The 16,089-nt window shown below is 47.8% G+C and overlaps 1 protein-coding gene across 6 annotated transcripts in view; it reads left to right on the top strand.

Moving 5' to 3' along the window:
• The first annotated feature begins 5,043 nt into the window (after nucleotides 1–5,043).
• ARMCX4 (armadillo repeat containing X-linked 4) overlaps nucleotides 5,044–16,089 on the top strand; it is a 15,852-nt gene continuing 4,806 nt past the window's right edge. For 2 of the 6 annotated variants that reach the window (XR_006890401.1, XR_006890402.1), the window contains exons 1-4: nucleotides 5,044–5,128; nucleotides 6,422–6,499; nucleotides 6,856–6,939; nucleotides 7,229–7,319. Coding sequence is in view for 4 of the 6 variants with exons in the window: in XM_046674119.1 (XP_046530075.1) it covers nucleotides 7,815–15,542 (7,728 nt within the window). In the remaining 2 variants the exon portion in view is untranslated. Of the gene's footprint in view, nucleotides 5,129–5,593; nucleotides 5,680–6,120; nucleotides 6,202–6,421; nucleotides 6,512–6,855; nucleotides 6,940–7,228; nucleotides 7,320–7,669; nucleotides 15,831–16,089 lie in introns of those variants that run through there. The other 4 variants (XM_046674120.1, XM_046674119.1, XM_046674121.1 and 1 more) reach the window with 4 other exon arrangements.

Genomic DNA, 16,089 nt, shown 5'->3' with positions numbered 1-16,089 from the left:
ACTTAACAAAATGCAAAGAAAGAAAAAAGGAGCAAAAAATCAGTGGGTGTGGAGTGGGGGTCATCATCAGCAATCGAAGAAAGAATAGGGCACATTTCAATTACACAAACTTCAAAAAGTCACAGGCAAGTAAAGAAAAGGAGATTCCAGCACTGAGCATAGTGGTACAGGGTGGCCAGGTTCTTAACCTTGCCCAGCCCCTCAGAAGCTGCATAAGATAGATTATGAGAAAGACAAAGAACCTAAACAAGAAGAAAACATACCTCAAAGCACAGAAGGAAATTTCCAAGTACTTTAAGCTATAGAAGAACTTAACAAGAGTATAGATTTAATAAAAAAAGAGCTCAAAGATGAGATGATAAACAGCAGAATTAGATAAAAAGGAAGACTGCAAACTAAGAAACCAATTAGGCCCAAATAACATTACCATAGAAGTAATAAATTATAAACAGCTGAAGTAGAAAAACATTGCTAAAAGTTGGATTATGGACAGAGAAAGGGCTTGAGATAATCATATTGACTGGAGATGAAAAAAACAGAAGAAATTAAAGGAAATAGGGAGATATTATATATATATCTGCACACACATATGATGAATATATATATTCTTAAGAAAGAATGAAGTGTTCAGATCTAAAGAACATATAATGTTCCACGAAGTTTGATTGTTCTTTGAAAGTTTGATGGTTATTTCACAGTGCTGGAATCTGAGTGATATTTTATCTTTCTTCATTGTACTTTACTGCATTGTATTGCTTCTTGTAATGAGCATGCATGATTTGTATAAAAACTGAAATTATTTTCATAAAAAATGGAGAAAGAATATTATGTGCAAAAAAGCCACCATTCTCAATATTAACAAAAACTATGAAATCTTTGGGAATAAGGAACATGTGAAATCTACACGGAGAAAACTGTATGATTTTATTGAAGGGCACAAAAGAAGATGTGAATAAATTTTAAAAATACTACATGACCTTGTATGAAAATAATAATTTATTATGATGATTTTAATTATTCCCCAAGTTAATCTATAAATTCAATGCAATCCTAATAAAAGTCCAAGAGGATTTTTTAAAAATAAAACTTGGAACTTTACTTGAAATGCCCAAGCATATCCAAAAATAGTTTGATAAAGTGGAGCAATGAAGGATACCAAAACTTGCTACAAAGCTGTACCAATTAAAAGCATGCTATTGAGACAGTCATATATACATACGTCAGTGGAACAGAAAAGTCAATCCATGAAACATATCTGAGCATAAGTGAGAATTTAACACTTGATAAGTCAGCTTTTTGAATTAGTTGAGGAGTGCTGGACTGTTATATGAATAGTACTGGAATTTGGCCATACATTTGAATACATATATACACAAATACATATTTATTGTACATACATATATACACATGTACATGAGATATATATATGTATATGTATGTCTGTATATATATAACAGAATCCAGAAGCCATACAGGAAGAAGTTAATATATTTGACTACATCAAAATGTAAAAATTCTGAGTATAAAAAATATCGTAAAATTAAGATGTCAGTGACAGATTGGGAGACTATATGTGTAACCTATATAGCAGAAACATATTATGTAGATATGCATAAAGAAGTACAGATCAGTGAGAAAAATACTGCTGAATAGAAAAATATTGAAAGGATATTAACTAATTCTTAGAGAAAAAATGCAAATTACTAATAGGCATATGACATGATGCTCAAACTTATAGATATTTAGGAAAATGTGAGTTAAAAGGACGATCTCATACCTTTTTTTATCTCTTAGATTGGCACTAATTGCTAATTTACAGTGTGCATGAGAACATGGAGAAGGGGGTCCTGTCACGTGCTTGACAGGAGTGGAAATTGCCCAGCCTCTTGGAGGGCAATTTGGTGGTCTATCCATTAACTATACAAAAGCTCATACCCTTCTTTGGGCGGTATCAAATGTATAAAATTTCATACCCTTAGCTGAACAATTCTATTTATAGTAGAATATCCTAAGGAAATTTTTCCCCTTGTGGGCAAAGCTGTATGCACCGGGTTCTTCATTGTAGCCTTGTTTTTCTTAGCCCCAGACCCAGAACAACTTTACGTTCATCAATCGGCAAGGGGTGGTGGAATGGGATTAAATAAACAATAGTATAACCAAGCTATGGAATAGTATGTAGAAAAAGAACAAAGCAGCTTTAAATGTACTGGCATGAAGAGTTCTCTGAGATATAAGTTTAAGTGAAAAAAAAGTTGCAAAACAGTATGTTAAATATGATCCCGTTTATATATTTTCATAAGTCGTGTATGTGTATATAATGTACAGAAGAGCATTTAACAACAAATTTATAACAAAGGAGGATAATTGTGCTTTGGATGAGGATAGTGGAGTCAAACCAGCACTAGTGCTTTTTCTGAGTTTGAATCCTATCCTAGAATGTATTCTCATGAAATTTGTGTGTAATTACAGAAAATAAACAGCAAATAATAAAATGCCCTAAGTATCTTTCCATCAGGATACATAGAGCTAAATCTTTTTTTTAATCAGCCTTATTGTATAAATTTAACATAATGTATTTAATCTTTCCCCTGTCGATGGACATTTCATGTTTCAGTTTTTTTTTTTAAAGATTGGCACCTAAGCTAACAACTGTTGCCAATCTTCTTCTTTTGTTTCTTTTCCTTCTTCTACTCTCCAAAGCCCCCCAGTACACGGTTGTATATTCTAGTTGAAGGTCCCTCTGGTTGTGGCATGTGGGATGCTCCCTGAGCACGGCCTGACGAGCAGTGCCATGTCCATGCCCAGGATCCGAACCACCGAAACCCTGGCCCCGAAGAGGAGCGCTGGAACTTAACCACTCGGCCACGGGGCCGGCACCGTGTGTCAGTTTTTAAAAACTTTACAGGTAGTACAATAGATATGTAAGTATATAAAGATTTTAAAAAGTTGTTTTATGTGAAACTGTGTTGGTATATAGCCTTGCCAAATTCCTAGGAATAGAATTGCTGGGTCAAAGAATTCGTGAGATATTATAATTATTGTTTAATAGAATTTGCCAAATTGCCCTCCATAAAAAGGTTGCATCAGAGTATCTGCTTCCAACAGTGTGGGAGTGCCCGTTTCTCCAAAAACCAGTCAACAATGTTATCAAATTTCTAAATTTTGATAAACTCCTAGGTGAAATGGTAAGACATAGTTGTTTTGATTTGCATTTCTTTGAAGTTGAGCATCTTTTCGTATGTTTATTGGTCATTTGTATTTCTTTCCTGTGAACAAATCCATTCATGTCTTTGGCACCTTTTTCCATCAGGTTGTTATCATTTTATCAATGATTGTAAGAGTTTTTACAAATTAGCCTTTTGACATCTCATGCTTATGGTTTTTTTGTTTGTTTACCTTAAAGTTTTAACTGTTTATGTAACCAATATCTGAATCTTTCTATTTAGTGGAGAACAGAAGCTGGTCACGGGCAATTGAGTTCTGAAAAGCCATTAGTGAGGTTCTATGGCTCTCTGGGCTCTCTGGCTCCTCCTGAAAGGGCCTCCTGCACGCAGGGTCCCCTCACCCAGGGAGCTTCCTGCTGGGTGTCATATTTCAACGTTCTAACAAAGAGGCTGCCTGAAGGGTCTATATTTAGAGTAACTCCCCAGCCGGAACAGCTGGATGTCTGGGGACTAATTTCTGCATACTTTGTTCCTGAGTTCTGGGATTATTCTGAGGGGCTCGGGGTGCAGTGAAATTGTGACAGAAGGCAGGGAATGAAAAGGCTTCTTTCTCCTGGTGACTGCTTGGGATCCTGTAAACTGTGCTTTTTGTGAGGGAAAAATGACATGGATCTCAGGGGTGCTGCAAGGATTCACAGTCACCCACAGACCCGCACCACTGTCTCCGCTGGAAGATGCAGGACACTAGCTGCTCCCAGGGTGACATGGTACATGAATGACAGACACCAGAGATATCTCACCAGTGTCACAGTTAAATGAAAATTCCATCCGTTGAGTCTCATTTCCGTCAGTGGGATAACGGTCCTTTCAAGGGTGTGATGATGTGATGAGACTGATTTGATCATACGCTTATGTAAAATCCAGATAAAACCCCTTGAATGGAAAACAGGTTAATCCGGGAAATCACTAGTTTTCAGCTACTCAGTTCATCAGGAGTTGGGTCTTCATTCAATCATCCAGGAATCATCTATGAAGTTCTCAGACATCTGACATGAGGTCATAAGTTCAGCCAGAACTTCAAAAGGTTGTAAATCACTTGTGGAAAACTACCAAGATTAGAAAACTGAATGTCTTTCCAAAGATTAACTTACAGATCACATTGAAAACGTGCGGTCTTGTATAGCAAAATTTTGTGTTTAAAATGTCAACAATTACTAGTCTGTTCTGAAAGCTGTGAAATAGTTTATAGCAACTAGAAAACATTTTTTAATGTGGCAAAAAACACTGTAAACAAATGAGTCTTTTGTTATCTTTACCACATAATTTTTCAGTGTTGAATGAAAATGGCTTGGCTGCATTTCCCAACTACAAAAACATTGAAGGCGATGCTAAAAGAAAAGAAAAAGGAACATAAGAAAGTTAAGCCTCTACATGCACTCTCTACTTTCTTTCCTGACATCCCTTCCCCAGCTCATTTTGACGCAGCAAGGTACCCGATAGTGAGCTTTGGTCTTATAGCCTAAGAAAGAGAGAATTCCTCAAAATAGCAGCAGAAAGCTTGGAGCTAAGACCTGGGGGTGAGTGAGATGCAGACCCTCCCTGGTAACCAGAGAAGGGCAGACCCCAACCACGGGGCGGTGAGGCCACTTGGGGGCCCTCAGATTGGAGAGGACCGAGCTGAGTGACAGGGCGCTGCGCGCTGGGGCCTCGTGCACAGACGGGTGGTGGGGGAAGTCGTGTGTGCGGAGGTGGCGAGGGGGCTCCTGTTGAACTCCCCGCCGGCCGGCCGGCCGGCCGGTGGGGGTGTGGGAAGGAGGGAGAGCTCGGCGGTGACGCGGGGCCCTCACGTGACCGGGAGCTGCAGAGCGACGCAGCCTTCGGAGCAGTCGTCACTCCCGTCTGGGTACCAGCTCCCCGCTGCCCTGCGCAGGGCGGGCTGGCATCAGGCCCGGGAAGCGGAGCAGGTAAGCGTCCGGGCGCCCGCCGAGGCCAGCGCGGCAGCGGACGGCCGACCCTGTTAGTGGTCCGGGGGTCGGGGACTAAGCGGGCTCAAGTTCTAGGAGCCTTCGCCCCTGATTCTCCCGAGCCCCCCTCCCCCTGCCTACGTCTGTGCAGGGCTTTGACCGGGCGGATGCTGCGGGGGGAGAGTCTCAAGAGGGAAATACAGAGATTGTATCTCTCTCTGACTCTAATCGCTGACCTCACAAGTCTACTCAGCTTCCTGCTCATTTCAGTGGAAGGGACACGCCACAGTGGCGTTTGCGGAGAAAATGGTGGGCCTTGGGGACTGGACGGCGGGGATGGTGGGGGTGGCATGTCGGAATGCGGGGAGGGACGTTTGATAACCTGGTTCCTGAATCCAGAAGGGCGAGTATTGGGATCTGTGTCCTGGGTGATGGTCCAAGCAGTCAGTGCCTTTACTCTCTCCTGTCTGACGGACAGTAGTTCGGTGTGGCACTGTTTGTTGCGAGGCGAGGGAAGAAAGAGAGGAGAAAACTGCACAGGATCTGTGGAGGTTAGTGTGAGCACGGGCCCTGTCTGTGAACTGTTGAAGTTCTATGTGAATTCTCTATGACAGGAACTTAGGCTCGGGATATGGGGCGGGGCTGGCTAGGGGACTTTCCCTAAACTGCGTTTACTTACCGAGCTTCCGATTTTTCACTTAAATTGTGTTGAAGACCAATAAAGACAGCGAACTTTGCTACAGATGCTTTTATTTGCACTTCAGATAATGTTGAGAAAGTACAAATTGTTGTATCAAAGAACATTACTATTTTTTTTGAGATAGCCTTTGCAAGGGAAGGATAGTGATTTTGCAGAAGCAAAAGCCTTCCCCCACACCTTGTCTCATCTGCTGGAGACGCCTATGAATTGGTTTAAGGGGAAGTGGATGGCAGTAGGCTATGAATCTAGAGTATGGGATCTGGGGGCCTCCATCTATCTCGCAGTTTTCCAGTTTTCCAGATTCCTCCCGCCTGTCTGATCATCTTGGTGAAGGAAATAATGGACTTTTGGGAGAAGCTCTAGAATCCTACAGGTGGTTTTAAAACAATTTGCCTCTGTCTCCACCCCCCCTTTATTTTTCCTGCCTCCCTTTCCCACCCTGCCCGGTTCAGTGCTGGGGAAGCCCCAGGTTCTGCCTGCCTATGAGTGGGTCTTTAAATCCAGTAAGACAGACACTAGGACCTGTGTCTTAGATGCTGGGATGTCACAAGCACTCAACACTCACCTTCTCCTTTTTCTCTGTTTGTTCCTAGTTCTTCCCATGGGCCTACCGTAGGGCTGTTTACCAGTGGAAGCAAGGGAAAGGGGGAGACTGGCCTGGAACCATGAAGGTTGGTGTGAAGGTGGGCAGTGCCTGGGGACGACAGAAGAGGGTGGGCACAGAAGGTGGCAGAGACTTGAGAGGATCTCAGTGAAGGGTACTTCTGCCTCTCCTATACTCTGCCGGGTTTCCACAGTGTTACCATACTCCCTACCGATTTCAGGGCAGGAAACAGTAGGAATGTTGGGGTAAAGGTAGGCTGAAGTGTGACTGAGAGAAGACTTGGGGGGGGACCACAAGATGGGACACATTAGCAAACTGGACATGGGCTCTGGCAAGGCAGCTACTGGGGTCGGGGATCAGGGTGCTTGTCTGTTCTACGAAGGACTCGGTCTCTTAACCTCCTGTTTGTTTACTTGTCCATAGATCTACCTGCAGGTCTGCTGTAGGGCTTGAGATCACTGAAAGCAAAAAAATAAGGAAGAAATTGCCCCTGATCTGTAGAGACGGGTAAGAAGATGAGGACTGCCTGAGTAGGCCTCTGGGGTGTGTTGGTGGAGACCAGCATGCATCCAGTAGGGCCAGTGTCTAGTCTGGAGGATCCTCAGCCTCTCCCTTTCTCAGCCACCTTGCCCGCCATCCCTGTCACTTACCCTACACCCTCACCTTTATTTTGGTACAGGGAGTGGGGTGAACTGAGGGGGATAGAGAGGTAGTTTGCTAATAATATCCCTGTCACATCAAGAACAAAATCTCCACTCCCATCTGTCCCTTCATCTGTCTGTCTGTCTGTCTCTAGGTCCGCAGATCTCATGAGTTTATAGATCTACTTTAGGGTGTGTCACCAATCAAGAGAAGGAAAGAGGAGGGAACTGCATCCATCATTACAGGTTGGTATGAGGGTGGGGGCCTGTGGGAGTGGTGACCAAAGTAGGTCCAGTAAAAATCAAGGTCTGAGGGCTTCTCAGTCTCTCCTATTCATAGTCAGCCCTCTCACTATCCTATCCACTGTTCTTTTGGTGTAAGGAAATGTGTATGGAAGTACCTAGGGGGAAAATTTTGGGGCACTGGGGAAGATGGGGAAGGGATAAAATAAATGGATGGAGAGAGAGTTTGCTAACCATCCTTTTCTTCCACCAAGCGCATCATTTCTACGCTTTCCTGTCCTTCTGTGTATCTATCTGTATGATGCACAGAATTAGAAGAGAAATTTTAGTCCATTTCCTTCCTCCACTTCTAGGTCCACCTCCAGTGGCAGCCGTAGTGGCCTTTGAGTTGCTGAAGACCAACACCCTCACAGGCCTACACCCAGACCTACTACCCTCTTTCCCCAGCCTGATTGAGCCCCCCTGTACCTTGTTCGTGCCTTCAGGAGGGGTGATTACATGGGTCGCATTCAGGAAGTGGGCTGGGTGGCTGCAGGACTGGTGATCTGGGCTGGTACCTGCTACTACATTTACAGATTAACCAAGGGAAGAGCCCAGAGTGTGAGGAGACTTGCCAGAAATGGGTCCAGAGTCAAGATGGAGACTGTGGTTGGTGTGCAGAACCAGACCTTGGCCGTGAGTGAAGCCATGACTGAGACAGAGATTGAGACTAGACCCAAGTCCAAGTCTGGAGCAGAAACTGGAGAAGGAGGTGGGGTTGGAGCTGAAGTAGGGACTAAAGCCACTGCTAAAGCCAGACCCAAAGCCAGATTTCAGGCCGAGGCAATGGCTGGGGTGGAGACAGAGACCCAATCTGAGGCCAAAACAGTAGTCGGAACAGTGGTCATGACAGAGCTAGTGACTCTGACTGAGGCCAAGGCCAAAGCCAAGGAAGTGGCCATGAAAGAGGCAGTAACCCAAACTGACTCTGAGGCTGGGAGAGTAGTCAAGAAGGAGGCAGTGACCCAGACCAAAGCTAAAGCTTGGACATTGGTTGCCAAGGCAGAGACCAAGAAAGAAGCAATGACTCAGACCAAAGCAGAAGCTCGTATATTGGCTGAAAAAGAGACAGAGGTGAACAGAGTAATGGTGACACAGGGTAAGGCCTTGGCAGTGACCAGGGAAGTGGCCAAGATGAGTGCCATAAACAAGACTGAAACTGTGGCTGAGACCAAGGCAAAAGCCCTGGAAGAGACTATGAGTGTGGCCAAGACTCAGTCTGAAGCCAGGCGTGGTACCACAATTGATAATAAGGGAAATTCTAATACCATGTCCAGGGCAGAAGCTGGAGTGGATGTGAGGTCCTGTGCACCGTCTCATACTGTGGCCAAGATTCAGGATGATGACATGCCTGGTGCTGGGGTTGAGGCTAAGGGGAATTGCAAAACTTTGTCTCAGGCAGGGTCTGGGGCAGACATGAGGCCTTCTGCCCAACCTCAGATTGTAGCCAAGGCCCAGGCTGAGGCCGTGTCTGGGGCAAGGGGTGATGCTGGGAGTAATACCAATGCCATGTGTAAGGCAGGGGCTGGGGCAGGTATGAGAGCTTCTACACAACCTCAGACTGTGGCCAAGAAACAGGCTGAGGCAATATCTGGTGTCAAGGTGGATGGCAGGGGAAATACTAGTGTCACATCTAGAGCAATGATTGGAGCTGACATGAGGGCTGCTGCTGAGCTTCAAGCTGTAAGCAGTCCCCCGGCTGAGGCTATACGTGACGCCAAGGTTAAGGGTAGAAGCAATTCCAATGCCATGTGTAAAACAGGGGCCAAGGCAAACGTGAGGGCCAATTCCCAGGCTGAGACCTTGCCTAATGCCAGAGATAAGAGCGGAGGCAATCTCAATGCCATGTATAAAGTGGGGGCTGGGACAGACATTGAGTCCTATGCACAGCCTCAGTCTGTGACCAATGTTCAGGCCAATGCCTTGCCTGATGGCAAAATTAAGGCTAACAGCAATGCCAACACCATGTCTAAGGAAGGGACTGGGACAGACACAAAGACACAGTCTCAGGCTTCCACCAAGAGCCAGACTGAGGCCTTACCTAGTACTAGAGGTAAGACTCGGGGCAAAGCCAAAGGCAAGTGTAAGGCAGGGGTCGGGACAGACACAAAAATCTGTGCACAGCCTCAGGCTGGGGCCAAGACCCAAGCTGATGCTTTGCTTGATTCCAGGGTTGATGGCAGGGGTGATTCTAATGCCATTTCTAGGGCAGGGGCTGAGGCAGAACAGAGGGTCTGTGGTCAGCTCCCAGCTATGGCCGATTCCCAGGGTGAGGCCTTGCCTGGTGCCAAGAATAAGGTCAGGGGGGGTCCCAATGCTGTGTCCAAGGCAGAGACTGGGTCAGATACAATAGGCTCTACGCAGACTCAGACAGATACAATGGGCTCTGCTCAGCCCCAGGCTGTGGCCAGCTCCCAGGGTGAAGCTTTGCCTGGGACTAAGGACAAGATCAGTGGCGATCCCAGTACTATGTTTAAGGCTGGGGCTGGGTCAGATACAACAGGCTCTGCTCAGCTCCACACTGTGTCTAATTCCCAAAGTGAAGCCTTGCCTGGTGCCAGGAAGAAGGTCCGAGGCAATCTCAATGCTGTGTCCAAGGCAGGGGCTGGAGCAGATAAAGTGGGCTCTGCCCAGCCCCAGGCTGTGGCTAATTTCCAGAGTGAGGCTTTGTCTGGCACTAAGAATAAGGTCAGGGGCAATCCCAAAGCTGTGTCTAAAGCAGGAATTGTGCCAGATACAGTGGGGTCTGCCCAGACTCAAACAGATACAATGAGCTCTGCCCAGCCCCAGGCTGTGGCCAATTCCCAGGGTGAAGCCTTGTCTGGTGTCAAGAATAAGGTCCGGGGTAGTCCCAATGCTGTGTCTAACACAGAGACTGGAGCAGATACAATGGGCTCTGCCCAGCCCCAGACTGTATCTAATTCCCAAGGTGGAGCCTTGCCTGGTGCCAGGAGTAAGGTCCAGGGCAATCCCACTGCTGTGTCCAAAGCAGAAGCTGGAGCAGATACAATAGGCTCTGCCCAGCCCCAAGGTGTGTCTACTTCCCAGGGTGAAGCCTTGTCTGGTGCCAGGAAGAAGGTCCGGGGCAATCCCAATGCTGTGTCTAAGGCAGAGACTGGAGCAGATACAATGGGATCTGCCCAGCCCCAGACTGTGTCTAATTCCCAAGGTGGAGCCTTGCCTGGTGCCAGGAAGAAGGTCCGGGGCAATCCCAATGCAGTGTCAAAGACAGGGCCTGGGCCAGATACAGTGGGCTCTGCCCAGCCCCAGTCTGTGGCCAGGTCCCAGGGGGAAGCCTTGTCTAGTACTAAGAATAAGGTCAGGGGCAATCCTAATGCTGTGTCTAAGGCAGGGGCTGGGCCAGATATAACGGGCTCTGCCCAGGCTCAAACAGACAAAACAGGTTCTGCTCAGCCCCAGGCTGTGGCCAGTTCCCAAGCTGAGGCCTTGCCTGCTGTCAAGAATAAGGTCAAGGGTAATCCCAATGCTGTGTCTAAGGCAGGGGCTGGGCCAGATACAGTGGGCTCTCTCCAGCCCCAGGCTGTGGCTAACTCCCAGGGTGAAGTCTTGTCTGTTACTAAGAATAAGGTCCGGGGCAATCTCAATGCTGTGTCTAAAGCAGAGACTGGGCCAGATACAATGGGCTCTGCCCAGCCCCAGGCTGTGTCTGATTCCCGAGGTGGAACCTTGTCTGGTGCCAGGAAGAAGGTTCAGGGCAATCCTAATGCTGTGTCTAGAGCAGAGGCTGGAGCAGATACAGTGGGCTCTGCCCAGCCCCAGGCTGTGGCCATTTTAAAGGGTGAGGCTTTCCTTGGTACTAAGAAAAAGGTCAGGGGCAATGCCCAGCCTCAAGCAGATAAAACAGTTTCTGCTCAGCCTCAGGCTGTGGCCAGTTCCCAGGATGAGTCTTTGCCTGGTGCCAAGAATAAGGTCAGGGGGAATCTCAGTGCCGTGTTTAAGGCAGAGGCCAGGGCAGATACGACAGGCTTTGCCCAGCCCCAAGCTGTGTCTGATTCCCAAGGTGAAGCCTTGCCTGGTGCCGGGAATAAGGTCCGGGGCAATCCTAATATTGTGTCTAGGGCAGGGGCTGGGCCAGATACAACATGTTCTGCTCAGACTCAGACAGTAGGCACTGCTCATTCCCAAGTTGTGGCCAGTTCTCATGGTGAGGCCTTGCCTAGTGCCAAGAATAGGGTCTGGGGAAATCCCAATGCTGTGTCCAAGGCAGAGGACGGAGCAGATACAATGGGTTCTGCCCAGCACCAGGCTGTGTCTACTTCCCAAGGTGAAGCCTTGTCTGGTGCTAGGAAGAAGGTCAGGGGAAATCCCAATGCTGTGTCTAAGGCAGGGGCTGGGCTGGCTGCAACAGACTCGGCCCCGCCCCAAGCTGTGGCCAATTCCCAGGTTGATGCCTTGCTTGGTGCCAGGAGTAAGGTCAGGGGCAATCTCAATGCTGAGTTTAAGGTAGAGGCTGGGGTAGCTATGATGGACTCTGGCCAGCCTCAGTCCATGGCCCATTCCCAGAGTAAGACCTTGCCTGGGACAGCAGACAAGGCTATACCTAAGTCTGAGGCAGAAGCCACAGGAGAAGATGAAGCCTATGCAAAGCCCAAGGCTAAGGCCATGTCCACGTCTGAAAGTGAGGGTGGGACAGACACTCAGGCCTGCAGAAAGACTCAGCCTAGGGTCCATGACTATTACTGGAGTGGGATTGGTATTGAGGATTGGATTGCTTCTGAGCGATGGATCAAATTTAGGTTTCAGGCCAGGGATGGATACTGGGAGAATAGCATGTCCTGGGCTGATGATGAGAATGAAGCCAGTATTGAGTCCTGGGGTGGGGCTTGTGATGAGGTCAGCATTAAGTCCTGGCCTGGGGCTAGGGCTGAGAGTGAGGTTAGTATTGGATTCTGGGCTGGAGCTGGGGACCAGGCCAGTGGGGGTATCTGGGCTGGGAATAAGGCAAGTGAAGAGTCCTGGGCTGGGGGCAAGCCCAGTGGGGGTTCTTGGGCAGAGGTTGGGGGCAAGGCCGTTGGAGGGTCCTGGACTGGGGCTGAGAACCAGGCCAGTGGGGGGTCTTGGGCTGCTACTGGGAACCAGGCTATTGGGGAGCCCTGGGCTGGAGGTCAGGCCAGTGAGGGTTCCTGGCCTGGGGGCCAGGCCAGTGGAGTATCCTGGGCTGGGGAAGAGGCCATTGGAGGGTCCTGGACTGAAACTGAGAACCAGGTCAATGGAGCGTCCTGGACTGGGGCTGAGGAACAGGTCAGTGGAAGGTCCCAGGATGGGGCTGGAATTCAGGCTAATGGAGGATCCTGGGCTGAACTTAGGGCTGGGAATGTGGCTAATATTGGATACTGGGCTGGAGTTGTGGACCAGGCTAGTGGAGGGACCTGGATTGGGACTGGTGATCTGTCTGGAGGGGGATCCAAGCCTAGATTTGAGGATCAGGCCAGTGAAAATGTGTCCTGGGCTGGGGCTGGTGGGCAGGCCAGTGGAGGGTCTAGGCTGGGGCCTGAGAACCAGTCCAGTGCTGTGTCCTGGGCTGGCACTGGAAACCAGGCCAATGAAGGATTCTTGGTTGGAGCAATGGACCATGCCAGTGGGGGCTCCTGGGCTGGGACTGGTGATCAGTCTGCTGGTGGGTCCAAGCCCAGATTTGAGGATCAGATTACTGAAGAAGGGTCTTTGGCTGGGGCTGGTGGCCAGGCTGGTAGAGTGTTCAGGTCAGGGCCTGAAGATCAGTCCACAGGAAGGTCTTGGTCTGACTCTGAGGACCAAGCCAGTGGAGGGTTCTTGGTTGGGGCTATGGACCAGGCCAATGGAGGGTCCTGGACTGGACCTGGGGATCAGGCTGGTGGTGGGGCAAAGCCTAGATTTGAGGATCAGGCCAGTGGAAGAAGGGCTTGGGCTGACAGTAGGGACCAGGCTGGTGGAGGGTCTAGGCTGGGGCCCAGGGACCAGTCCACTGGAGATTCCTGGGCTAGTACTAAAGACCAGGCCAGTGGAGGGTCCAGGCTGGGGCCTGAGGATCAGTCCAGTGGATGGTTCTGTGCTTGCAGTGGGAGTCAGGCCAATGCAAGAGGGTCCTGGGGTGGGGCTGGTGGCCAGGCCATTGGAGGGTCTAGTCTGGGGCCCTTGAACCAGTCCAGTGGTGGGTCCTGGGCTGACACTGGGAGTCAGGTCAGTGGAGGGTCTTGGGCTGGGGCTGGGGAGCAGACTGGTAGCTGTCTCAAACCTGGCTTTGAAGATCAGGCCAGTGGAGGAGGGTTCTGGTCTGGTGCTGAAAATCAGGCTGTTGGAGGGTCTAGTTCAGGGCTGACAGATCTGTCCAGTGGTGGGTCCTGGGCTGGCACTGGGAGTCAGGCCAGTGGAAGGTCCTGGGTTGGGGCTAGGGATCAGGCTGTTAGCTGTTCCAAAACTGGATTTGAGAGTCAGGCTGGTGGAGGAGGCTCCCAGGCTGGCACTGGGGATCAGACTGGTGGAAAGTCCTGGGCTGGGTCTAGGCTGAGGCCTGAGGACCAGGCAAGTGGAGGATCCTGGGCTAGGGCTGGGGACCAGGCCAGTGGAAGGTCCCAGATCAGTGCTCGTACAGAGGCCAATGAAGGATCCTGGTTTGGGGCTGAGGGTGAGGCTAGTACAGGGTCCTGGTTCTGGAGAGGGGAAGAGGTTGGTATTGTATCCAGGCCTGGAGTTAAAAATGAGGCCAGTGTTGAATCCACATCAGGGGCTGGGGAGGAGGCCATCATTAGTTGCAGATTTGGGGCTAAGGACAAGACCAATATTGGGTCCTGGATAAGATCTGAAGAGATGACCTGTATGGATTCCTGTGTGGGGCCTGAGGCTGGGCCTGTGGCTGGGGCTGAGGCCAGGAAAGAGTCTTGGCTCTGGGATGGAAATGCAACCACTACAGGTTCTAGGCTTGGGGCTGGGGAAAGGGCTGGCATGGGGTCCTGGACTTTGGCTGAGGATGTAGATGAGGATGAGCTAAGTAGAGCATCCAGCCCTGATATTGAGGAGATCAGTTTAAGGTCTTTGTTTTGGGCTGAAAGTGAGAACAGTAATGAGTCCAGATCCAAGAGTGAGAAAGATATCAATTTTGAGCGTAAGGCTGGCATCAAGGATAAGCTTGAGGCTGCTGGTGGAGTTGATGAAAGGTCCTGGTTCCGGGATGGTAATGAAAACAGAAGTGAGGACAAATCTACACCTAACACTAAAGCCAAAAAGTCAGCTGAGTCAAGAGGCACATATCCATCCATGGTCCCAGGGGCAGGAATGGGGTCATGGGCAGGAGCCATGATCTGGACGGAAATGAAATTTCCATACCAAAATGAGTCCTGCTTCCCACCTGAAGATGAGCTCAGAAAGCAGATCAGGTCTGGGGAGAAAACTCAGCCCTGGGCCTGCCGCTGTAAACGCGAAGCTAACATGGATCCAAGAGAGCTTGAAAAACTCATTTGCATGATTGAGATGACTGAAGACCCTTCTATTCATGAAATAGCCAATAATGCTCTCTATAACAGTCCTGATTATCCATTTTCCCATGAAGTCATTCGTAATGCAGGCAAAATCTCAATTATTGAAAGCTTGCTCAATAATCCCTACCCCAGTGTTAGGCACAAGGCTTTAAATGCACTGAATAACATCTCAGTGGCTGCTGAAAATCATAGGAAGGTTAAAACATACTTAAATCAAGTATGTGAAGACACCGTCACTTATCCCTTGAATTCAAATGTGCAGCTGGCAGGACTAAGATTGATAAAGCACCTGACTATTATCAGTGAGTATCAGCATATGGTTACAAATTATATTTCAGAATTTCTTCGTTTGTTGACTGTGGGAAGTGGAGAAACTAAAGACCATATTTTGGGAATGCTTTTGAATTTCTCTAAAAATCCATCTATGACAAAAGATTTGCTAATTGCTAATGCACCAACATCACTGATTAATATCTTTAGCAAGAAAGAGACAAAAGAGAATATTCTTAATGCTCTTTCTCTATTTGAAAATATAAATTACCATTTTAAAAGAAGAGCAAAAGTATTTACCCAGGACAAGTTCAGCAAAAATTCCCTTTATTTTGTATTCCAAAGGCCTAAAGCATGTGCCAAGAAACTTCGAGTCTTAGCGGCAGAATACAATGACCCTGAGGTGAAAGAAAGAGTTGAGCTATTATTAAGTAAACTCTGATTAGTTTTGTATTTCCAAAAAATTTGAGTAATATTTTGGTTTTGCAGCCTGGAAGTAATGCACATTGTAAATTGCATTATAACTTCAAAACTCATGTTACTTATGATGGTCTATAGTTGGACCATTTTATGAACACCAAATGAATTCAAACTTGTACTGAAAATACATGTGTTGATTTTTACTTTGTCTGGATTGAGATATTTTTAGTATGCTTCATGAGCAGGAACTGAACTGATTCTTCATAAGTAAGGTAATCTTTGGTCCTTTGTGTGGACTTATGTTTATACATTTGAGACTTTATTTTTATGCCATCAATAAAGTTGTGTGTTTTAAGCATAAAAAAAGAGACATGTCTTTGTCCTTGAGTTGATGATGTATTTGAAAAGACAAGATGTATGGAAACAAGAAGATATCAACAAAACCAGGAGCCTCTGATCATGGCCAGCTGCTTCCTATTAGTGCTTAGGGGCAGCAGAAACTTCCGTGGGCAACAGGGCTCGGGGAAAGTTTTACAGAGGCGGGGACACTTAAGCAAGCTGGGCTTGAA

This window comes from Equus quagga, chromosome 10 (assembly GCF_021613505.1).
Source record: "Equus quagga isolate Etosha38 chromosome 10, UCLA_HA_Equagga_1.0, whole genome shotgun sequence".
Classification (NCBI taxonomy): Eukaryota; Metazoa; Chordata; class Mammalia; order Perissodactyla; family Equidae; genus Equus; species Equus quagga.
Note: the sequence above shows the minus strand (reverse complement) of the source record. Positions and strands in the feature narration are given on the sequence as shown.